Genomic DNA, 26259 nt, shown 5'->3' on the forward strand with positions numbered 1-26259 from the left:
AACCAGGCAGGTCTTTATTTGTCATCAGGTATTGAAAAAAAAAATCCATGTTCCCATGTATTTCCTACACACAATCCATCAAGAAGCTCTAGGTTTTGATTCACAGGCTAGAAATCAGTCTGTTGTTGTTGTGGATCTCATCCTCTTCCCTCTGCCCTTTATTTTGTTTCTCTTAGCAGTAAAGGGGAAAGGGAATGAGATTTGATATACTGTCTTAATGTGGTTACAATCAAAGCAGTTTCAATATTATATACAGGAGCTGTAGTGGGAATCGAATCTGGTTCCCTGGGTTCTCAGGCCACTGCACTAATCATTATGCTACTCCTTCTCCATGAGGTGGTTTGGCTATCGACACAGACAAACCTTTCAACAACTAAGCATTTTCTGGCATCTTTCATATTGTTTCACCGTCTGACCTTGATTTTTCTTTGAAATGTTCTGTTATTGTAAGTTTGCTTTGATAAATTAGCTATCAGTATTCTGTTGTGAATTTGCTGTACTTGTTAGAAAAAAAATCCTCCATCTGCCTGCCTTTCTGGCTTTCTTCCTTCCTACTCCATTCAATTGATAAATTACTATGTTGGAGATACTGAACTGTTGGAGACCTCTGGCTTCTCAATTTTTTCTACTGGCTGTTCATAAATAAGTCCAGACGGTTTTCAGGCCCTGGACTCGTAAAACAGTGCTCTAATCTAAGTGGAAGGACCCCTATGTTACTAAGTTACATTTCTGTTATACTAGGGTCATTATGGAGTCCTTTTACAAAGCCGCGATAAGCCTATCGAGAATTACCACATGGCAATCTGGAAGTACCGCCAACCCAACGCGGGCATCAGCGGTAGTTCAACCCCCAGCATGAGGCATTTCTGACACGGGGTTACTGCTTGGTTAGTGTAGGAGCCCTTACCGCCACTTCATTGGGTGCTGGTAAGCGCTCCGCCCCCCCCCCCCCTGCATGGCCACACGGTAAGTGCAATTCTACTGCATGGTCATTCCTTTTTTTCGGCCTTTTTACCTGCTGTGGTAAAAAGGGCCTTGGCGTACAGCAAAAAAGGCCACCACCGCTAGCGCAGGGCCCTTTTTACCGCAGCTTAGCAAAAGGGCACCTACGTGAAGGTGCTCAGCAAAACTTGATGAGAGTAAATTTGTTTTCTTACCCTCAGAGTTGTGCAGCAGTCACCAGCTTTACTGCTGAATTTTAGGTTGTGGTGTGTTTGTGAGTATGTGGTGTTAGTATTGATTTCATTGTGTTTGAAGGCTCGAGTTCTTCCACTGTTTTGAACATGCCATTCACATTGTTGGCATCTTACTTCAGAGTGGAGCCCATTTGATGATGCAACATTCGCATTTGTTGGCGATCTATATAGCAGAGACACATACTACCTATTATCTGGGGTTTTCAGTGAGAGGCGTGATCTGCCGCAGAGAAAGTGGGCAGCACTTAGTGGTTGACCAAACTACCTGACAAAAAAGATAATGACATGGATGTGGTTCTGAAGGCTGAATAAAATCAGGATGACATTTAAAAAAAAAAGAGAGAGAGAGAGAGAAAAGCCACACCTCAGTAATTAATGCCAGCATTGAATATTTGTATTGCAGTGGTTGGGCGGGTATAGCTCCCAAAAATTCTTTTTCAATAAATAGTGGGCCATCAGTGAGCTAAAAGTTGTATATGGGAAAAATCTATTTAGTCTGTGTTTTAAAAATATTATTTTATTGTTTTCTCAAGAGAAAGAGATTAACATAAGCAAAACTATTGAGAAAGTGACTTCGGAATGGATGTATGAAAATATCAGACATTGAGTAATGGTTGCTTTCTAGAATACAAATATTCAACAGTTTTTAAAATGCAACCCTTTTAAATTGAAGCCAAGGCTGTGCTCAGAGAGGATTGCTTACTCGAATCTGCAATGTAGGGACATTTTCTGGGAAAAATCTTTTTAGTCCTTGAGGAGAGTGAATAATTGGCACTGCCCTGCTCAGGGCATCATTATTGATTCTTGTTTTTCAGTAAAGGAACATAAAGCAAATATAATGAAGACTGTTTTCTTCAAATTATAAGGGTCTTTCACTAAGGCTGTAAACCCCCAGTAGTGCTCTCGTGTGTGCTAAGGCCCCCTAGTGGCCCCTGTCCCGGTTCACCTGCGCTTGCTCGGCTTCTGAACAGCTTGAAAGACGCATGCACTTCTTGCTCTCCACCCGGCTTCACTGGCCCCTGGCTCTTGAGCAAGACTCCAGCTGGTCTCTTCCTAGTGGCTTGCAGCCCCCCCCCCCTGCTTCACTCAGGGTGACTGCTCAGACCTGCCTTCCTTCCCCCTGGAACTCCTTCCAGTTATGTCCAATGTGCCCCGGTCACTCCTCTTGCTCACGGACAGTGACCCACTGCACTTTCCCTGGGACTATAACGCTGCTTCTCCAGCCTTCAGAAATATGTAAATTCAGACAGTCAATATATGCAAATTCACTTCATTGTTAGAACCTGGATTCAGTCTTGTGGGGAACAATTTATTCACTTTGTAAATCCACTCACTGAGCCCATTTCCTTTGGGAGACTCTGGGTCTCAGTGTCCAACACCTTCCACCCCTGGATAGGACACTCTTCACTCTCCACAACTTTATCGTCCTATCCTCCATCCCACGGCTGTTAGTTACTTTAACTTCACACAATACATAATGTCCCAAATCCTGTCCACAGCCAGGTAAGTCCCTTTTAGGTTTTGAGGGAACCTTCTCTTAACCCTTCCTGGAGCTCTCCTTCAGCAGGTCTCTTCCTTCACTTTCTCTCTCTTGTAATCCTCAGGCTCCGGTCGTTGCAGGTCCCCCCCCCCCCCCCCCCCCCCATCTTCTCTCCCTAGCTCCTCAGGAGATACGGTTTATATAGGGCTGCTACTAGCCCACCACACCCTTTCTGGGCCCCTCCTCCTAGTTCTGGAAGAGTCCAGCACCCTCTGGGTGTCTTTCTCTTAACAGGCCTCAGCTGGTGCTCCCCCTGCTGGCCCATTCAGGTCATTACCCTGATGACCATTTTCCTATTACTGGTAGAAGATCGCCCTCTAGCGGCCTCTTCAGGGTAGGGCAGGCCTGTGTTTATCACATGGCGCGCTGGCATTTTTAGCGCGTGCTAAAAATAGGCACGCGCTAAACGCTGGAGATGCCAATGCATTCTTATGGGCGTCTTTAGCATTTAGGCCACACCTATTTTTAGCGCGCACTAAAAACGCCAGCGTGCCTTAGTAAAAGACCACCTAAGAATATTGCTTGTTTGAAACCTCTTTTGAGTTTTGAAAATTTGCGAACTGTCTTCTAGGCGGTAATTATATCTTATTTTGATTATTGTAATGGCTTCTTAATAAGTCATGCAGATTTGATGTTAAAAACACTGCAGGCTGCGCAAAATGCAGCTGCATGCATTTTGCTTGGGGCTAATCACTTCGCCCGTGCTATGCCTTTGTTATAGGCAAGTGGATCTCAAACCTGTTTCTGGAGGCACCCCAGCCAGTCAGATTGTCAGTATACCCACAATGAATATTCATGAGACAGATTTGCGTGCAGTGGAGGCAGTGCATGCAAATCTCTCTCATGAATATTCATGATGGATATCCTGAAAACCTGACTGGCTGTGGTGCCTCCAGAAACAAGACAAATTTGGTGGGCCAAACAGGGAGCTTATTATTTTTTTTAATGACATTTATATCCCACATTATCCCGAAAAGAAGCTTGAGTTCAATGTGGTTTACAGTTTAGATTAAAAATACAGAGTATGAATTTCAACAATAGTGAAGTGGTGTGATGAAGTGGCTGAGAGTAACAGATTATCAAATAAACTACAAATAGTGTACATATTGATAGATTCACAATACAGAAAGACAAGATTATTAACTGGTTATTGTTATATTAACGAATGTAATGGATTCTGGAATGAATCTGTGAAGAAATAAGTTTTTAGCAATTTTCAGAATTGTAAGTAGTTAGGATGAAATCTAATGGATTTTGGGAGAGAGTTCCTACATTTGGTTTCAATATAGGTGAAATGAGTAGAAAGTACTGATTTATATACCACGTTTTTAAAATTTGGTGGATGAAGTATGAGAGGGTCCCTGACTCCATGGAAGGCTTTATATAAAGATATTTCTATTAAATGGTTCATATAATCTGGACCAAGTCCATGTAATATCTGGAATATAACGGTACGTGGAGGGGCATTTTCGAAAGAAACGTCCAAGTTGGGATTTGGAGGTCTCTGTAAAACGTCCAAATCTGGGGGCGGGGGAAACCATATTTTCAAAAAAAGATGGATGTCTATCTTTCGTTTCAAAAATATCAAGGACGTCCTTGGAGATGGACGTCCTTAGACATGGACGCCTTTGACTTTTGGCGATTTTCGAAACCAAAGACGTCCATGTCAAAAACGTCTAAATGCAAGCCATTTGGATGTGGGAGGAGCCAGCATATCAAGATATGCAGGTAGGGGGCTCAGTATATACGGATTCTCAAATAGGAATACAACTCCCCACCAAAGAAATTTGAGAAACTCCTGTAGAACGCCGTTGGTCAGTGAAAACCGCCAAAGTCTTGATACTAAACTTGGACCCTTAAGCCAGGATTTGTTTACGCCGAAACACGACCCGTGTCGGGTCTGATCTTAATAAAGGACTCCTGTTGTCTCAGTCTTGAAGGCCCAGTTGTGCTTTTTTCCTTTGTTTAATTGACACTCATTAAAATTTGCGCGCACATCTAGATGCGCACTATTCTATCAAGCACAATGCCTGATGTTCTGAAACGTATGCAGAATTATAGAACACTGCCTAACTACGCCTAGCTTGGGTGCTGGCATTTCAGCAGGCGTAAGTGTGATGCTCAAAGCTTTGGTGCGGGATCCTTGCTAAGCACCAGATTCCACATAAGCGTATTCCATAAGCAGTGCCTAGATTTAGGTGCAGTATATAGAATACGCTTAGTTGATATCCTAACGCCTAAAACTATGCGCCTCCATTTACACCATTGAAACGTGGCATAAATCCCGGCATATAGATTTAGGAATGCCCATTTCCCCACCCATAATATGCCCCTTTTTGCCTGCATGCATTAAAATTTAGATACAGTGTGTTATAGGATGCGCTTAGGGAGTTGTGTGTGTAAATTCTAATTATTGCCAATTAGTGCTCATTATTGCATGTTAAATGCTGTTAACAACGTTGATTGGCTTGTTAAGCCAATTAAGATACAAATGTTACAGAATACGCTTGGATTTCAGCGCGGAACACTAGGCATTCTATATAGAATCTGGGGGTAAGTGATATTCTGTATAAGGTACGTGTCCTATATAGAATAGTGCTTAGTGAAAGCCAGCAGATCAATATAACATCAGAAAGATTTTATTGAAGATACCATATATAAACAAATTGCCCGACACAGGCCGTGTTTCGCCCACCAAGGGCTGCGTCAGGGGCTAATTTGAAACCTTCTGAAAGGAACAATTGTGGTGCATAATAGACGAAAAAAACAGCTCATACAGCAGATCCCTGAAACAATTGACTGATTCCTAACACCCGCAAATGGATACACCGCTGTTGGGCAATTTGTTTATATACGGTATCTTCAATAAAATCTTTCTGATGTTATATTGATCTGCTGGCTTTCTTTCCCATATTGGATTTTGCAGATCGCTTGCCTTGTTGTTTTTTGGGACACCCATGTTTCGGTGCAATTTATTGACTGTGTGTGCTCTGCCCATCTTCTGTCCAATCCCTTCTGCCAAATACACTTACATCCAGGTCACATACAAATATGTGCCTACTTGTTACAGCATGTATTTGTATACAGGGGTGATTTTAGCAGAGAAAATTTAGTACATATAAAGGAACTACAGACCACAAAAAGTTTGTAAAATTATTTCCTGAATGAGAGAGGGCACGACTAACGATGGAAGCTTTCAAAAACTTTAGAAACAGAGAATGTGATGGTAGATAAAGTCCATCCGGCCTATCCAGTTTGCCCATCCATACCAACTATTAATCTCTATTACCCTTTCTTCTCTCTTAGAGATACTCTGAGTTTGTCTCACACTTTCTTAGATACAGTCCTCTTCTCCACACATCCATCACCCTTTCTGTGACGAAGTATTTCCTCAAGTTACTCCTGAATCTGATCCCTCTCACCTTCATCCTTTGCCCCCTCATTCCAGAGCTTCCTTTCAGTTGAAAGAGACTCACTTCTGAAATGTGTACAGTCAGAATAAAGTTGGGAAATCATAATGATCTTGGTTAAATTTAAAATTAATTGCTTATACTGCTGTTTAAGTACTGGCTTTACATTGTACTTAAAAAACTACATTGTGTGTAAGTGTCAGAATGACATGTGTTTGACTTTCACGCTATGGGCTAACAGCGCCAATCTTGTGAGTTTAAGGACCCTGTTTTCAAACAGGTAACAAGAGTGAAACTCATTTGAAAACAGGATCCTGGATATATTAAGAAAACATTGTCTTGATTAAAGTCTGATAGCTTTGCATTTCAAGTACATGATGTAAAAACTAAATCATAATATTTATATTTTTTATAGGAAATTCCACTTTTCTAGATGACCACGGCCCCCCTTCTCCTAAGGTAAGAAACAATTTCTGTATTTCTCACAAGTATTAAAAAATGTAAGTCTCTTTAGGATGTATACGATCAGATCATTTGTAGCTGCTTTTTTTCTGGTTTAGCAATATGCATTTTAACTCTATTTTAAGAAAAGAACACTTCTGGTTTTTCAAGTACACTGAAATTACATTGGATTTTTAATGGCTGCTGTTACATTTTAATGAACACTCCAGATTAAGTGGAACATTGTGCTGTAGAAAGTAAAGTAAAATTCTTAGCAGGAAAAGGCTAAGGGTGATGGAATCTGATACTCTGCCTTTCTGTGGTTACAATCAAAGTGGTTTACATATTCTATGCAGGTACTTATTTTGTACCTGGGGCAATGGAGGGTTAAGTGACTTGCTCAGAGTCACAAGGAGCTGCAGTGGGAAATGAATCTGGTTCCCCTGGTTCTCAGGCCACTGCACTAACCATTAGGTAAGTATAGCAGAATTTTGAGGGGTGGGGGTGGGGGGTCAGAGTTTGGGAGCTGGTAGTTTCCAGCTGCTCTTGTGGGCTTCAGTTCAGTCAGAATCCGGGCTGGGATCTGGCATGATGATCCTTCATGTGAATTACTTGTGGATTCTTTCCCCCTGTTTCATATCCTTTTCCTGCTCATCCAGCTCAGTCAGTGTTATGACAGTCCTTTAGCCATGGGCCCTACATCCAACCAATAGATGCCCCCATTACAAAAGTTTTGTTGTCTTTTTTGTTTTTCTATGCCTGTCACACTCCTTTCTCTTTTCCCTTAAGACTGCTGATGAGTCTGACTATCAGGGGCATTTTCGAAAGAGAAGGACGCCCATCTTTCGACACAAATCGGGACATGGGCGTACTTCTCTCAGGGTCGCCCAAATCGGCATAATGGAAAGCCAATTTTGGGCATTCCCAACTGCAGTCTGTCGCGAGGACGACCAAAGTTCCCGGGGGCATGTCGGAGGTGAAGCGAAGGTGAGACTGGGGCATGCTTTAGAGATGGGCATCCTCGGCCGATAATGGAAAAAAGAAGGACGTCCCTGACGAGCATTTGGCCGACTTTACTTGGCCCATTTTTTTTTCACGACCAAGCCTCAAAAAGGTGCCCACACTGACAAGATGACCACCGGAGGGAATCGGGGATGACCTCCCCTTACTCCCCCAGTGGTCACCAAACCCCTCCCACCCTAAAAAAAAATATATTTTTTTTGTGTCAGCCTCTATGCCAGCCTCAAATGTCATTCCCAGCTACATGACAGCAGTATGCAGGTCCCTGGAGCAGTTTTAGTGGGTGCAGTGCACTTCAGGCAGGCGGACCCAGGCCCATCCCCCCTACCTGTTACACTTGTGCTGGTAAATGTGAGCCCTTCAAAACCCACCCGAAACCCACTGTACCCACATCTAGGTGCCCCCCTTCACCCTTTAGGGCTATGGTAGTGTTGTACAGTTGTGGGAAGTGGGTTTGGGGGGGGGGGGGGTTGGGGGCTCGGCACCGAAGGTAAGGGAGCTATGCACCTGGGAGCAATTTCTGAAATCCACTGCAGTGCCCCCTAGGGTGCCCGGTTGGTATCCTGGCATGTCAGGGGGACCAGTGCACTACGAATGCTGGCTCCTCCCACGACCAAATGCCTTGGATTTGGTCGTTTTTGAGAGGGGCGTCCTCGGTTTCCATTATCGCCGAAAACTGGGGACGACCATCTCAAAAACGACCTAAGGATGACCATCTCTATGGTCGACCTAAATTTCATGATTTGGGCGTCCCCGACCGTATTATCGAAACAAAAGATGGACATCCATCTTGTTTCAATAATACAGGTTGCCCCACCCCTTTATGAGGCCATCCTGCGAGGACGCCCTCATGAAAACTTGGGCGCCCCGTTCGATGATGCCCCTCCACAGGTACCAAATATTCAGGAAATGCATTCATTGAGAAAAATGGAGCACCAGGGCTAAAAGTTCTAGAGTAACGTTAAAATAATATCATAATGAAGAAATGGTTTTGCATTTTTACGATTAAAAAAAATAATAAATCAAGGTTTTCAGAGATGCTCCATCTTTCTTCCTGGAAGTAGATTTTCAGTTAAATAAAATAGTCTTGTTAGATGAGTTATACATAAGTACATAAGTATTGCCACACTGGGACAGACCAAAGGTCCATCAAGCCCAGTATCCTGTTTCCAACAGTGGCCAATCCAGGTCACAAATACCTGGCAAGATCCCAGAAAAGCTCAATACATTTTATGCTGCTTATCCCAGAAATAAGCAGTGGATTTTTCCCAAGTCAATTTAATAATAGTCTATGGACTTTTCCTTTAGGAAGCTATCAGACCCTTTTTAAACCCTGCTAAGCTAACTGCCTTTACCACATTCTCTGGCAAGGAATTCATATTAAATTTACTATTTTATAGTTTCTTCGCATGCCCCCTAGTCCTAGTATTTTTGGAAAGAATAAACAAACGATTCACGTCTACCCGTTCCACTCCACTCATTATTTTATAGACCTCTATCATATCTCCACTGAGCCGTCTCTTCTCCAAGCTGAAGAGCCCTAGATGCTTCAGTCTTTCCGCATAGGGAATGTCATGAATAGTCTCAGTACAACATGATTTGCAATTTATCCTTATCAATAGAAATCAAACAAAATAAAACATGGAAAAGAAAATAAGATGATACCTTTTTTATTGGACATAACTTAATACATTTCTTGATTAGCTTTCGAAGGTCGCCCTTCTTCGTCAGATCGGAAATTTATCCTTAAAATTGAGCGTGGTACCGGAAGATTGGAGGGTGGCCAGTGTTACGCCAATTTTTTAAAAAGGTTCCAGGGGAGATCCGGGAAATTATAGACCGGTGAGTCTGACGTCGGTGCCAGGGAAAATGGTAGAGGCCATTATCAAAAACAAAATTACAGAGCACATCCAAGGACATGGATTACTGAGACCAAGTCAGCACGGCTTCTGTGTGGGGAAATCTTGACTGACCAATTTACTTAAATTCTTTGAAGGAGTAAACAAACACGTGGACAAAGGGGAACCGGTTGATATTGTGTATCTGGATTTTCAAAAGGCGTTTGACAAGGTACCTCATGAAAGGCTACAGAGGAAATTGGAGGGTCATGGGATAGGGGGAAATGTCCTATTGTGGATTAAAAACTGGTGGAAGGATAGGAAACAGAGAGTGGGGTTAAATGGGCAGTATTCACAATGGAGAAGGGTAGTTAGTGGGGTTCCTCAGGGGTCTGTGCTAGGACCGCTGCTTTTTAATATATTTAGAGATGGGAGTAACTAGCGAGGTAATTAAATTTGCTGATGACACAAAGTTATTCAAAGTTGTTAACTCGCGACAGGATTGTGAAAAATTACAGAAGTACCTTACAAGACTGGGAGACTGGGCGACTAAATGGCAGATGACGTTTAATGTGAACAAGTGCAAGGTGATGCATGTGGGGAAAAAAGAACCCGAATTATAGCTACGTCATGCAAGGTTCCACGTTAAGAGTTACGGACCAAGAAAGGGATCTGGGTGTCGTCGTCGATAATACACTGAAACCTTCTGCTCAGTGTGCTGCTGCGGCTAGGAACGCAAATAGAATGTTGGGTATTATTAGGAAAGGTATGGAAAACAGGTGTGAGGATGTTATAATGCCATTGTATCGCTCCATGGTGCGACTGCACCTTGAGTATTGTGTTCAATTCTGGTCGCTGCATCTCAAGAAAGATATAGTAGAATTGGAAAAGGTGCAGCAAAGGGCGACTAAAATGATAGCGGGCATGGGACGACTTCCCTATGAAGAAAGACTAAGGAGGCTAGGGCTTTTCAGCTTGGAGAAGAGACGGCTGAGGGGAGACATGATAGAGGTATATAAAATAATGAGTGGAGTGGAACAGGTGGATGTGAAGCGTCTGTTCATGCTTTCCAAAAATACTAGGACTAGGGGGCATGCAATGAAACTACAATAAATTTAAAACAAATCGGAGAAAATTTTTCTTCACCCAACGCATAATTAAACTCTGGAATTCGTTGCTGGAGAACGTGGTGAAGGCGGTTAGCTTAGCAGAGTTTAAAAAGGGGTTAGACAGTTTCCTAAAGGACAAGTCCATAACTCACTACTAAATGGACTTGGGAAAAATCCACAATTCCAGGAATAACATGTATAGAATGTTTGTATGTTTGGGAAGCTTGCCAGGTGCCCTTGGCCTGGATTGGCCGCTGTCGTGGACAGGATGCTGGGCTCGATGGACCCTTGGTCTTTTCCCAGTGTGGCATTCTTATGTACTTATGATTTAGGGCACTGTAGTTGTGTTACAGTGGGTCAGAATAATTACATCTCAGCTTCCTTTTCCTGAGGAGAAAGTAGTACTATCTCTACAAAAGCTCATAGAAAGCCTTTGAAAACTGTCCATTCTTAGATCCCTGCCCTGGCATTTTTTTCGTATTTCACAGAAATTAAGCATGATGGATTGAAAGAGTATGGTTCTGCTTAGCTCCCGTGGATTTTCCATGGGAGGAAAAGCCAATTGTTCTTTGCCAAATCCTGAATATCTTCTGTTATTCGGCAACTGGAAGCCCAGAAGTGTGGGATGTATTTATGAATTGTATTCACTAGAGGGTGATGAGAGAATGAAGAGGGGTAAGCAACATGGATTGGGAAAAAAAAATCAGATTTCAGGTATTCAGAACCAAAGAATCTCAGTTATATAAAATCTTAAAAAAATAAAAGCTATTACACATGAACCAGAGGTGCTCAAGGCCCCACCACGACAACCAAAAGGGAAGGCCCACTTAGAGGTCTGTTCAGAGAACGAGTTGGGGTCGCTCACTTAAAACTCATGCAGTTGTGCCAAGAAAAAAAAGAGTGCAACTTATATCCCCAGGCCATATAAGAGAAAAAAATGAAAACTTTGTGGTTATTAGTTATATTCGTCAAAAACTAAAACTGCTAAATTGTGTAGTCCGAGACTCTAACACACAAATTATTGACCCCTGGCCACCTCACACTGAATTATCCCATTATTATGTATCATATATTCTGTATCTACAGAAGCCACCCCTTGCCTAAAAATGGATGCAGAACAGAACTAGAACATTTGACCACAGAACACAACAACAACAAAGTCTCATTTTGTGGTCTTCTCTTTAACGGTAGTGGTAACGGTAAAAAGCACCACTGACCCATTGCAGCCATATGCTGTTACAGGCTCTGTGCATCCCAGCCCCATGATAACAAGAAATGTGCGTCAGAGGGGGCAGGACGTGAAGAGCCTTCAAGAGCACATAGCCGTGAAAGGTCAGCAATGGTGTTTACTGGTTCTTTTGCTGAAGCTGCTGCTACCTGGTGCTATAAAGGAGCCATCTGAGGAAGAAATTTGAAGGGGGGAGGGGGGGTGCTGGACCCCTGCTCATATTTGAGAAAAGTATATATATATATATACACACACACACACACACACACACACACACACGCGCCTGGCATCGAATATCAGGAGGAATGAGTTACAACAATCAAGTTTATTTGTAACTAATGATTAAAGGACATACAACAAATAAAAAAAAAGTTGCACCTGATGTATATAACGCAAAGAACCAAATATAAAGTGAATTCACATGTTAGAGTCAATCTTAATCTCTAAACATGTGACCACATCCTTCAGTGTCTGGAGTAGCCCCCACACTCTAGAATGTAGTCCCAGAAATGCTCTGCTAAATGTAAGATTATGTCTACTTCAAGAAGCATGTAAAATCCTGGCTCCCAGGCTTTTAAGAACATAAGAATAGCCATACTGGGTGAGACCAATGGTCCATCCAGCCCAATATCCTGTTTCCAACAGTAGCCATTCCAAGTCACAAGTACCTGGCAGAAACCTAAATAGTAGCAAGATTCCATGCTACCAATCTCAGGGCAGGCAGTGGCTTCCACATGTCTATGTTATTAGCAGACTATGGACTTTTCCTCCAGGAACTTGTCCAAACCTTTTTTAAACCCAGATATGCTAATCACTGTTACCATATCCTCTGGCAACAAGCTCCAGAGCTTAACTATTTGAGTGAAAAAATATTTCCTGTTTTAAAAATATTTTCATGTAACTTCATTGAGTGTCCCCTAGTCTTTGTAATTTTGGAATCAGTAAAAAATCTATTTGCTTCTACTCGTTCTACACCACTCAAGATTTTGTAGACCTTGATCATATCTCCCCTCAGCCGATAGACGAAGCAACTAACTAGATAGTCACACACACACACAAGGACTAACATAGGCTGCATTTACTGCAGTATGACTTGCTTACAACAACTAATGCACATTTTATAACTCCATGTGCAATTTTTTTCCTTAAGTTAGGTTTGCCATACTCCTGTTATTTCTCTTATCTGTCATCGTTTCACCTCTGCTTACCCCCTGTGCTCTCTGTTAAGATGTTCTAATGTTTGTTGTGTTGTATTACCAGTAATATTATAATACTAGGGGAACCATGCCCGTTTCCTCAACAATGAAACGGGCCCCAGGGAGGCTGTGATGTAAGCTTTTTTTCTCTCTCTCCCCTGCCCTGCCCTCCCCTCCATGTCCAGCAATTCTTCCCTTCCCTCCCCTCCCATCCCATCCCCTCCATGTCCACTGATTCTCCTCTTCCCTTCCCTCCCAACCGTGTCCCACAATTATCTCCTTTACTGTCCTCCCATCCCATCCATGTCCATCAATTCTCCTCTGCCCTGCCCTTCCTCCCGTCGATGTCCCGCAATTCTCTCCTCCCCTCGATTTGTACCTGAACGTTCTCTGGCTGGCTAGCGCTGGCTTCCGTTCCATTCGTAATATCCCTCCTGACATCAGCTCGCCTCCAGCGTTCCCTTCCCTCTCAATGTTCCGCCCTCTGACGTCATTACGTCTTGACACGAGGGCGGGACAGTGAGGGGGAATGGAACACTGGAGGCTGGCTGACGTCCGGAGACGTTACGAACCCAGCCAGCCAGCCAGCCATGGAACATTGGAGGTGCAAATTATTATATAGGATAGTGTGTACTGTTTTTTGAGTGTTTTGTTTCTGCTTTAATCACATATTGTCTATATTGAGGTTATTTTTGCTGTACAATGTCTTGGTTGAAGTTTTTCAAAAAGGTGATAAATCCTAATAAATAAATAAATTAAATAAATAAACCTGAGGTTGACACAAAATTATTCAGGGTCGTCAAGTCGCAGGAGGAATGTGAACGATTACAGGAGGACCTTGCGAGACTGGGAGAATGGGCGTGCAAGTGGCAGATGAAGTTCAATGTTGACAAGTGCAAAGTGATGCATGTGGGTAAGAGGAACCCGAATTATAGCTACGTCTTGCAAGGTTCCGCGTTAGGAGTTACGGATCAAGAAAGGGATCTGGGTGTCGTCGTCGATGATACGCTGAAACCTTCTGCTCAGTGTGCTGCTGCGGCTAGGAAAGCGAATAGAATGTTGGGTGTTATTAGGAAGGGTATGGAGTCCAGGTGTGCGGATGTTATAATGCCGTTGTATCGCTCCATGGTGCGACCGCACCTGGAGTATTGTGTTCAGTACTGGTCTCCTTATCTCAAAAAAGATATAGTAGAATTGGAAAAGGTACAGCGAAGGGCGACGAAAATGATAGTGGGGATGGGACGACTTTCCTACGAAGAGAGGCTGAGAAGGCTAGGGCTTTTCAGCTTGGAGAAGAGACGGCTGAGGGGAGATATGATAGAAGTGTATAAAATAATGAGTGGAATGGATCGGGTGGATGTGAAGCGACTGTTCACGCTATCCAAAAATACTAGGACTAGAGGGCATGAGTTGAAGCTACAGTGTGGTAAATTTAAAACGAATCGGAGAAAATTTTTCTTCACCCAACGTGTAATTAGACTCTGGAATTCGTTGCCGGAGAACGTGGTACGGGCAGTTAGCTTGACGGAGTTTAAAAAGGGGTTAGATAGATTCCTAAAGGACAAGTCCATAGACCGCTATTAAATGGACTTGGAAAAATTCCGCATTTTAGGTATAACTTGTCTGGAATGTTTTTACGTTTGGGGAGCGTGCCAGGTGCCCTTGACCTGGATTGGCCACTGTCGGTGACAGGATGCTGGGCTAGATGGACCTTTGGTCTTTCCCAGTATGGCACTACTTATGTACTTATGTAGGTAATGCTAAAAGTGACGTCTTTCTTCAAAAGATCTACAATGCCTACCTTTTCCCAATATTGAGCTTGAAGTTATGTTTTTTTTCCTTCTGACCCATGTTGAGAATTGCTATGACAGCAGTTAACTTTAAGATCACATCATCCTGATCCTGCTCCATAGAGGTCACTAATTGTAAATCATTTACATAATTAAAACATTCTAATTTAAGATTTGTTTTCAGAGACACCAGGGATGAAATAAATTAAAAAGCACTGGGGTTAATATTGAACTCTGTTGGACTCCATATTATGGACACCACTCCTGAGATAGCCATTTCAGTATATACTCTTATACTGATCACCCTACGTATTGTGTTGACATTGTAAATAGTATACCATTGGGCTCATTTTCGAAAGAGAAGGACGCCCATCTTTCGACACAAATCGGAAGATGGACGTCCTCCCAGGGTCGTCCAAATCGGTATAATTGAAAGCCGATTTTGGACGTCCCCAACTGCTTTCCATCACAGGGACGGCCAAAGTTCAAGGGGGCGTATCGGAGGCTTAGCGAAGGCAGGACTTCAGTGTGCCTAACACATGGACGTCCTCGACCCATAATGGAAAAAAAAGGGCGTCCCTGACAAGCACTTAGATGACTTTACCTGGTTGTGTTTTTCTTACGACCAAGGCACAAAAAGGTGCCTGAATTGACCAGATGACCATCGGAGAGAATTGGGGATGACCTCCCCTTACTCCCCCAGTGGTCACTAACCCCCTCCCACCCTCAAAAAATATCTTTAAAAATGTTTTTTTTTCCAGCCTCAGATGTCATACTCAGGTCCATCACAGCAGTATGCAGGTACCTGGAGCAGTTTTAGTGGATGCAGTGCACTTCAGACAGGCGGACCCAGGCCCATTCCTCTCCCTACCTGTTACGTTTGTGGAGGAAACAGCGAGCCCTCCACAACCCACCACTTACCGCTACCCCATTGAGGTGGCAATAAGGGCTCCTGCGTTAATCTGGTGGTAACCGACCAGCACGCGGCACTGCCTGATTACCGCTGGGTAACCCCCCCCCCCCCCCCCCCCGCGGAAATATTTTTCAAATATTTCCACTAGTGCCAGAAATGTCGTACGCTGGGGGTGGAACTACCACCGGCACCCGCTTTGGGCCAGCTGTAGTCCTGGATTGCCACGTGGTAAGCCCACGGTGGGCTTATCGCTGCTTTGTATAAGGGCCCCTCAGAGTGGTGGCAACATCAATAGCAAATTATTAAGGATAGAACATGGCTCCTTTGGTTTAAATCAAGAGATTGTTTTTTTTTTAATGACTTTCCTTTATTTAACACTAATATATGCTGCATTCTTAATGATTATTATTTACGTCTGGTGAAATAGCTTTATGAGGGTTGAATGAAAAGTAATGCCTCCACATCAGTAATTCATCCAAAGGTGGCAGCACTGAGTCACTAAACGTGTTCACTTGTTCCTTCACCTTCATTATCAAGAAGTGTCTGTGAGAAGAGGCTGTTTTGCTATTGCTTGTGAAATGGAAGCACGCAGTGAGCACTTGTCGGTGCTATTTAAGCAACGTGCCCATGATACAATTTTTCGGTCCAGTGATGCACAGTAGTCAGTCACATCAACAGAGTCATCACCACAAACAACTGCATGCAGCAGTGAATTTCAATTGGAGGGACGCCTTCAACAATCAGAAATTCTATCATGGCACATTGATTAAATCGCACCGACGAACGCTCACTACATACTCCTGTTTCACAAGCAATAGCAAATAGCCTCTTTATACAGATACTTCTTGCCAACTGAGGTGAAGGAAGCGATTTCAAAGAACAAGTGACCATGGCAGTGGCATTTGTATAGGTTTTTAGCTGCTATCCGGACCCTCATCACTACTAGCTTTTTGTTCTCAATAGAAAGCAAATTTCACAGTGAATTGGTAAGAAACAAATGCTAGATTGAGAAGCTGACAGTTTACATATTAAGATACACTCTCATTTTGCTAAGTTTAAAAAAATATATATTTATATATTATATATATGCATTAAGAAATACAAACCTTTAGACAGTAAAATAGGCAAAAACAAAAATTCAAATACAAAGAAGAAAATGCAGTCCTCTCTGTCATAGGTCTCATTAGGCCACAATCTTGGGAATAGATAGGAAAAAATAAGGCAGAAACTAAACAAAGAGTAAGACAACTATCTATAGACAAAAATCAAGAAAGTTCCACATATGATTGGAGAAGCACTAAAAACGTTTTAGGAGCCTGATCTGGTACTAGTAAATTTTTTTTGCATCTAAAAAGGATCTCAGTTGTTGGCAAACAAGAAAGCAAACATTTCTTAATTTTACAATACATTTAAAAAGAAAATGCAAGAAAAATAATGCACCAAAGTCACAAGTTTCCGGAGGCATTGCCGGTCAACTTCTGTCTGCCTTGAGTTGCCCTACAAAGGTCAGGAAAAATCCACAATCTTTGACCCCCAGACAAATGAATAGCCTTATCAAAATAAAGTGTGGTAAAAGAGTTCACATCCTGCTCAAATACAAAGTTGACTAGAAGGGTGACTTTTTTTTTTTTAATCAACAGAGCCAACAGATCTCACTAATCCAGAAACATCCAAACTATCAAAAGTACAAGTAGGAGACCCACTTTCTTCCCCCAGTTAGGCCTTCTATTTGCTCTTGAGAATAAATCTCACTTACAGGTGCCTATGGCTTCAACAGGAAACTCCCAAACCTCTAAGAAGTATCACTTGAATGCTTCCAATGAGGAGACAGTTTCCAACCTCAGAAAATTCAGTATTTGCAAATTCAAATGTCTAGCATAGTTCTCCAGGTGTTCCACTCCCCTATTAGTGGCCTCTTTATCCCTTATTATACATAAAAAATTGTAGGCAGATAGAGACCATATGGTCTATCCAGTCTGCCCATCCATGCCATCTACTCTCCCTATCACTCCCTTAGAGATCCTATATACTTGTCTCAAGCTTTCTTGAATTCAGTTACTATTTTCATCTCCACCACTTCTACCAGGAGGCCATTCCATGAATTCACCACCCTTTCTATAAATAAGTATTTCCTCAGGTTACTTCTGAGTCTATCCCTCTTCACCTTCATCCTATGCCCCCTCATTCCAGAACTTCCTTTCAATTGAGACTCCCCTCCTGTGCATTTAACTGTCTCTCCTGCCTTTCTTCCAAAGTATACATATTGAGATTTTTAAGTCTGTCCCCATACGCTTTATGACGAAGACCATTGACCATTTTAGTAGCCGCCCTCTGGACTGACTCCATCCTGTCTATATCCTTTTGAAGGTGCAGTCTCCAGAATTGCACACAATATTCTAAATGAGGTCTCACCAGCAAGGCTGACTCTTCCTATGGATCAGGTGAGGCTCTGGTCTAGGGCACTGGCACTAAAGAGCACCAAATGCCCAAGCCCATGATATCACCTGACCCACCATAGAACATTACAATTAAGCTTCGCTAGTTGAAGCGCTTCTTGTTCTTACTGGTGTCGGTCCCGAGGGGTGGGGCACTGGGTGGCTTGCCTCCTTGAGTGGTTTGCTTTTCTTCTCTCAGCTGAGCAGTTCTTCCTCCTGCCTCCACTGAACACTGTTGCTGACTCCTCCTAGGCCTTCTTCCCTCGCAGCAGCTAATAGGTGCACAGAGCACCTTGGAACCACCTCTCTCGGAAGACACCATTAGTGGTATGACTCCTAAAGTTTTTTTTTTCCTCTGAAATGATTCCTCTTAGTATATTAATTCAAAAGGAGTGAAGCCTGTGAAACTGGGATTACTTTAATCAGTGGGAATTGGATCAGAGATTCAAGTGTTTGCATAGGCGCCCCTTATAAGAGGCTTGGGGAGGCTAAGCCTCCCCAGCCCAGCTCTGACCTTCCCCGTGGCCCTGCCGAGACTCCTGGCGAAATCTTCTGCTGCCACCGCTTCTATTGAGCAGCGGCAGCCAGGAACGACATCTACCCAGCTGATCCGCTGCCGTCGCTTCTCTCTGAGCCAGCATAAGAAGAAAAAGAAGCGCGGGGCTGCAGCAGCGTTCAGACATGCGCTGTCGGCTCTGCCGGTCTCTGCCCCGTGACGTCAATTTCCCGTTCCAGGGGCAGAGGACCGGCAGAGCCGACAGCGCATGTCTGAACGCTGCTGCGGCCCCGCGCTTCTTTTTCTTCTGTCAGCTAAAGAGGCCCGGGCCGGAGGGAGAGAAGAGAACGTGGCCACTGGCTGGAAACGGTAGGAGGAGAGAGAAGGAGAGCAGGGGGAGAGCCAGGGGACATGGCCAGCGCAGTGGAGAGCCAGAGAGCAATAGGGAGAGAAAGAGGGGACATGGAAAAAAGCAGGGGAGAGCCAGGGACATGGAAAAAAGCAGGGGAGAGCCAGAAAGAGATGGGGAGAGAAAGAGGGGCCATGGAAAAGAGCAGGGGAGATCCAGGGACATGGAAAAAAGCAGGGGAGAGCCAGAAAGAGATGGGGAGAGAAAGAGGGGCCATGTAAAAGAGCAGGGGAGAGCCAGGGACATGGAAAAAAGCAGGGGAGAGCCAGAAAGAGATGGGGAGAGAAAGAGGGGCCATGGAAAAGAGCAGGGGAGAGCCAGGGACATGGAAAAAAGCAGGGGAGAGCCAGAAAGAGATGGGGAGAGAAAGAGGGGCCATGGGCAGGAGAGAGAGAGAAGCTGCTGGGGAGAAACTGGGGGAGACCCTAGCTGTCAGACTGAGAAATGCTGGCTGGATGAAAGGAGGGAGAAAGAGGAAAAATGCTGGAAGGAGGGAAGAAACTGGTAGGGAGGGAAAGAGGAAAGACACTGGAAGGATGGGGTGAGAGAGGACATGCTGAATGGAAAAGGGTCAAGAGAGAACTGTCTAGAAGGAAGGGGAGATAGAGGAAGACAATGGACGGAAGGATTGGGAGAGGATAATGGGTGGAAGGATGGAGAGAGAAAGAAAGAGGGATAACACTGAATGGCATGGTAGGAGAGAAAGAGGGAAGGTGCTGGACATGGATGGAGGGGAGTGAGGAGAAATGCTGGATATGGAGGGAGGGAAAACTGTTGAATTTAAGAGCTGAATCGGGATACTGAAGGATAGGGACAGGACTACAGATGGTAGACAGGACGCATAAGGACACAGGAGGATGGTGGACATGGTGAGAGAAAAAATATCAAATGGAAAGAAGACACTGCATAAAACAGAAGACACTGGGACCAAAGCGAATAGAAAAACTAAATGATCAGACAACAAAGGTAGAAAAAAGTATTTTATTCAGAATTTATTAACTGGAATATGTCAGCTTTTGGAAATGTGCATCTGTGATGTTTTGCATGTAAATTTCAATTTTTCTAGTATTGCTGCATGCTGAGTCTGACTTCTTGAGGTAACTTTCCAGTTCAGTATTTTGCCTTCATATCTGTTGTGTCATGTGTTTTTCATGTGTGATCAAGGTGCAGTATTCTGCTAGCGTGTAGTATTTTCAGCCCTTTTGGTTTTTTTTTTTTTTTGTTTCACTAGGTTGTGCACTGGAGTTTTAGAGCCCCGTGTAATTACAGTGCTGCCTTTCCATGCATAAGGTTTAGCTCGTCCTGTCCTTGGAATTAGTACTGTTATGGTTTGGTAAGGCTATATGAGTGTGTTTTTGCACAAGTTTGTGTATAGTGTTTTGCAGTGGAGAGATTGTGTATTGGCCTTACTGAGGTGGCACCAAATCATCAGAAAGGGTTTTAGAGCCTAAATCATGACACACTACCTCTTGAAGGATCTACATATAGTCGTTCATAAAAGGAGCTCATTGTGAACACTTTCCACCCTAAAAGGGTGTTTGTGGCTCTACATGAGAATTGTGATATTATGATCCCTTGTTTCATATTGTTGATGGTCTGCATTTTCCGTATGGGTGGTATATTGGTTTATTAGGGTCTGCCCAGTGTTATGGTACAGTAAGGTTTATGAGTGTGTTTTTGCACAAATTTGTGCATAGTGTTTTGCAGTTGAGCAATTGTGGTTAGTACATGCTTTGAGCAACCACTTTATTCTTTGATATATGATACATATTTAATATCTAAATTTAATAAAAGGTATTAATTGTGACTTATTTTTACTTATTTTTTTTCTGTTGTCAGACAATTATGGATGTAAGCCCCGCCTCTGGCCCCACTTCTAACCCCGCCCCTTTAGCCTCCCCAAACAGTTGGGCCACCGACCGCCTATGAGTGTTTGCATTGTTAAATAATTGCTGGTTCTAAAAGGGGAAAAAAATGAATTCAGGTGTATTATTTCCACTAATATTGGACAATAAGTATGTTTCCAACGAAATTAATTGACTATACACCGTCTTGGGTTTGAAGAAGCCAACCAGATGATCAATGTGGAATAATGATTCAGATAAATAATAACTGGGGATAATCAGGTTAATACCATGTTTTTTTGGTTTACTGTTGTTTAATTGATCTCTTTGTCTTGTTTCACTCTCCCTATTTATTTTGTGGTCTAAGAGAAAGATTGTACATAATCTATTTATCTAATTGAGATTGTTTTCTTCTAATATTGTATTAATGTACAGTCATCTCTGTATTGCTGTTTGCAAGTGATCCTTGTAAAATGAAAAAATTATAAATAAATTATTAAAATAAAAATGGAAATTGTTCTAGCTATTATTGTTGAATTTTCACAGTTGACTTTCCAAGATGGCTGATGAAGGTTCTTTAAGGAAATGCCACTTTAATAGCTACTATTGATAAAGATTTTGTCATACTTTATGACGATGAATTTGAAGCTAGTTCAAAATCCTAAAGATGGCCATAAACCCCGGGATTCTATATATGGCACCTCAATTTCTGTGCGGAAATTCAGCATATTCTTTAACAATGCGTGTAGCTTAATTGTTTAACTAGCCAATCAGCACTGTTAATTGGATGTTAACAAGCAATTATCGGCACTAATTGGCATTAATTAAGATTTGCACATAAACAATTTGCTAAGCGTATTCTGTAACATGGTACGCGTAAATTCTAAGTTGCGTAGTTGAAAAGCAGGCGTGGTTATGGGAGTGCAATGGTAGGCAGAGAAACACCACATAAAGTGCGGAGGTGCACTTAATCCCCATGAGACAAATAGGAGGGAACAAAGAAAGGGTGGGGAAGATAGGCTCTATCAAAACAATGGGGGAGACGTATAATTTAATTAAACAATGATATTTATTGCAAATGGTTGACCATTTGCAATAAATATTATTGTTTAATTAAATTATACGTCTCCCCCATTATTTTGATAGAGCCTATCTTCCCCACCCTTTCTTTGTTCCCTCAGTGCAATGGGAGGGTCATGGGCATTTCTGTACACATCTCTATATATAAAAGGCACCACCAACGTTCTATGAAGCCTCCAGCCGGAAGTGTGAAGGGGGAGAGATATCCGGTTTCCCCATGAGTGTCTGCCCCGCCCTCGCTCTCTCTGTAACACAAACAGTGAAGGAAAAAACACAGCAAAACACAAAATCAAATCGCTCTCTCTGTAACAGTGAAGGACTCAGAGGGGGGAGGGGAGAGAGGGCAGAGGGCAGGGACACACACACTCCCACATGCACACAGAAGAAAACCTTGCTAGCCCCCGTTTCATTTGCATCAGAAACGGGGCTTTTTTACTAGTTGTTATATAATATACCTGCTCTGTGCCTAATTTACGTCAGGTTCTACATCAGGTTTTAGTTAGTGCAATTGACCATGACTAAATTTAGCTGTGTGGAGAAGCACTTGGCATATTCTATAACATAAACCTAGCACATGCATTATAAATTTGAATTAATGGAGTATCACATGAACAGTTAAGTAGTCTAGAGGTCTCATTTTTACATAGTAAATTTCATCACCAAAGAATGTTTTTTACTACTACTTATTGTTAATGACATTTTGATCTAATTTTTTTTCCCCGAATTATACAGTTTAAGAAGTGTTGACGTGACTTGGCTGGTATGATTGGTGCTTATTTGATTCTCTTTTTGTGTGCTTTTGAAAACAAACAAAATACATGTATTCTAGTGACTTCCCTGTTTTTTGTGCTCTCTCTTTTGCCTGGCATTGGACAGGTTAGCATTAAAATACAGGTACAGGTGACACGAGTTCTGAACTTTAACTTTTTACCTTGCTTCAGTACAAGTTGTTACAGACCAGACCAGTTTACAAAATATGTCAAAGGTTTGTGATATGAGAGTGATTTAGTTCATAGTGATTGTGTGGTCTTGTCAAACTTGGAATGCCCCTTCCCCACCCAGTGTCTGATGTAAAATATTTGCAATATTCTGCCTGTCCATTCTTGTTTTCAAAATTCTTTCCACTGCTGTAACTGGTTATCTACCACACATACCTTTTTGCTTGATCCATATAACTGGTAAAAATGTTCCATAAAAAGTTTTGTTCATTTTTGGTTTATTTTTGGACCTTTTCCCTGATTGTTGTGCTTTTTTTCAGTTAGTTTCACATATTAGTTTTAAAAAACAAAAATAGGATTTAAAGTGTGTTAGAACTTTTTAATGTCTGCATGTTGACTTTGCATGTGTTAATTTGTAGGTGATGTTGCCTGCATTGAAAGGCACACTAATGAATGCACATTCCTTGTGCTCTAATTAATTCCATTTTCAAAACAGGCAATAAATAGAAATAAAACAAAACATAGAAAAGAAAATAAGATGATACCCTTTTTTATTGGACTAACTTAATACGTTTTTTGATTAGCTGTCAGGGTAACCCTTCTTCAGATCAGGAATGTGTGTTCATTAGTTATACTAGGACCGATGCAATTAGAAAAAGTAAATAGCCAGACAACAAGGGTAGAAAAAGACTTTATTTTTAGGGTATAGTAGTGTAGCAGGTGTATTAATAAATGTTAATATAAATTTAAAATGGAAAAGCGGTGATATCTTTTTATTGGACTAATTTTAATACATTTTTGACTAACTCAGAGACCGAAACCTCCTTCCTTAGGTCAGGACAGGATACATAACAGCAGTATACTGTCCTGACCCGAGGAAGGAGGTTTTGCCTCTGAAAGCTAACTGAAAAATGTATTTAGGCCAATGAAATGGTATCATCTTATTTTCCATTTTTTATTTCTATTTGTTAGGGCCCCTTTTACCAAGCTGCGTCAAAAGGGGGCCAGCGCTGGCATTGGCGCGTGTTTTACACGCGCACCGAGGCCCTCTTTTACTGCAGCTGGTAAAAGGGAAGTCTCGCTTTCCGACAGGAAATGGCCGGGCGGCAAATAAAGCTCTTGCCGTGCAGCCATTTCAGAGGGGAGCCCTTATCGCTACCCATTGAGGTGGTGGTAAGGGCTCCTGTGTTAACCTGGCGGTAACCGGGCAGCGCACGGCACTGCCCAATTACCGTTGGGTACACTCTGGCACTACAAAAATAAAGAAATTTTTGTAGCACCGGAAATGACGGCGCATTAGGGGTGGGAAGTACCACTGGGCTATTGCGGTAGACCGGCAGTACTTCCTGTATAGCGAGCAGTAAGCCCGCATTGGGTTTACCACCACTTAGTAAAAGGAGCCTTTAGTTTGTAATATTGTGATTGGAATATGTCAGTTTTTGATATGTATGTCTGCTGTCTTTATATTTCGCACACTACAGGGGGACATGCATCACTCTTTCTCTTTCTGTGGTGTTGCACTTTATTCAGACACTGGCTTCTTGGTGTTCAGTTTAATTTTTGTCTACATATTTCTATTTTATTCTATACTGGGTGGGGGTCTATATGTGTTCTCTGTGTGTGAGAACACTCAGAAAAAAACAGAGACTAGTGAGAGAAAGAGGCCTGGTTATAGGAGAAGAGGCAGTGGTGTACCGAGGGCGGGGTGGAGGGTGCGGTCCACCCCGGGTGCACGCAGCAGGAGGGGTGCAGGGAGCAGCCACGCAGCTGTCGGCTACATTGGTTCCCTGCTCCCTCTGCTATTTCCTGTTCCGGGGCAGAAGGAGCAGGGAACCAGCGGAGCCGACAGCTGCGCTGCTGCTCCCAGCAGGTAGGAAGAATGCACGGGGGGGGAGGGGGGGGGCTTGGAGGTGATGTGCTGGGGGGGGGAAAGATGATGCACCGGGGGAGGGGACGCTGCACCGGAGGAGTGTTGTACTGCACATGGGGGAGGGGGGACGGACAACGCTGCACCTGGGGGGGGGGTGCGCAGCGGCGATCCGCCCCGGGTGGCAGCCGACCAAGGAACATAACTGAGAAGACGTACAAGGGGACTAAGTGGAAGAGCAGGAACATGGAGAGTAAGAGAAGGAGGAGGAGGAGATTAGAAAAGGGAAATAAATATGGGGGAGAATGTTAATGCAGGGAAAGAAAAGCATGAGGAGGAGGAGAGTTCATGAATGAATGGCAGGCAGGAGGGGGATTGGCAAAGGGATTGGAGAGGGACAAGGAGTGAAGGGAGAGGGAAAGAGAAATTTGCATGCCCACAGTGACACCAGTCACTCATACAATACCAACAGCCCCCTACATATCCATCTCCCCCCACCCCAAACCTCCTCCCAGATATATATATATATATATATATATATACACCGCTTGGAACACATAAACACACTGCCAATATATTGTGAGAGTGCAGGTGAAAGGGGATCCGGGAAGGCGCGAAGAAAGGGGGTACAGGGAGCTGGGGAATCCCAACGGGGCAGATTTCATGTGCACAACACCCACATTCAGAAAGCTGGGCTACCGGAGGCAGAGAGGTTGGCTGGGTTAAGGAAGAAGGGGAGGAACTACCAGTCCCAGAATCCTTCTCTTCCCCACCCGGCTGTGCAAGAGTTAGGGGAGGAGATAGAAGATTGGGAAATGGTCTCTGAGGAAGGTGATGAGGGCCAGCTGGAGAGATTGGGGGCGGGGGAAGTTGGAGAGGAGGATAAAATGGAGATTACTGAAGGTCTAGGGGAGGAACAGATGGAGATTGGAGCCCTGGCTCAAACCCAAAAAGCTGCTGTAAGAGGGTGGCTAGCTGTACCTTGGAGAGACTGGTGGAAGACCGGAGGAGAGAGGCTGAGGCACGGGGGGAGCTCTCTACTAAAGAGGAAACAGGTGCAGTCTGTGGGAGAGAAAGAGAGCTGGGCACAATTGAAACCCCAGCCTGAACCAGGTGGGAATAAAACTGTGTAATCATGCTGTAAGAAGGTGCAAGAAAGACTGTGTAGACTGTTGCATACTAAAAAGGTCTGGGCTGCAGCCTACTAAGCTATTGGGTTTTCCCCTCTGATAATGTACTGTTCCCTAAGTGACGTAATCTGAGCTAAAGTGAAGTGAAGTTATATGGACTGTTTTGGAACCTGAATTTGACTGTGTTGAATCTGAATTGGACTCTGGGCTGCTGGCCTAAACAACCTGGAGTAAAGGATGTTTTGTTTGATTTGAAGCAAGAAAATAAAAGCTCTTACTTATAAACATTGGGCTTTGAAACATTGCCTCTGTGAAAGGAACGGAGGGAGGAGGAAGTCCTGGGAGTTCGCAGGGCCTGGAGCCAAGGCTCAGAGGCACC

General features: G+C 43.2%; 1 protein-coding gene across 1 annotated transcript in view; it reads left to right on the forward strand.

Annotated features, from left to right (window-relative positions):
- UST (uronyl 2-sulfotransferase) overlaps window positions 1-26259 on the forward strand; it is a 461975-nt gene that overhangs the window by 211038 nt on the left and 224678 nt on the right. Inside the window, exon 2 of the mRNA XM_030198046.1 lies at window positions 6562-6605. Coding sequence (XP_030053906.1) covers window positions 6562-6605 — 44 coding nt within the window. The remainder of the gene's footprint in view (window positions 1-6561; window positions 6606-26259) is intronic.

Source organism: Microcaecilia unicolor, chromosome 3 (assembly GCF_901765095.1).
Source record: "Microcaecilia unicolor chromosome 3, aMicUni1.1, whole genome shotgun sequence".
NCBI lineage: Eukaryota > Metazoa > Chordata > Amphibia > Gymnophiona > Siphonopidae > Microcaecilia > Microcaecilia unicolor.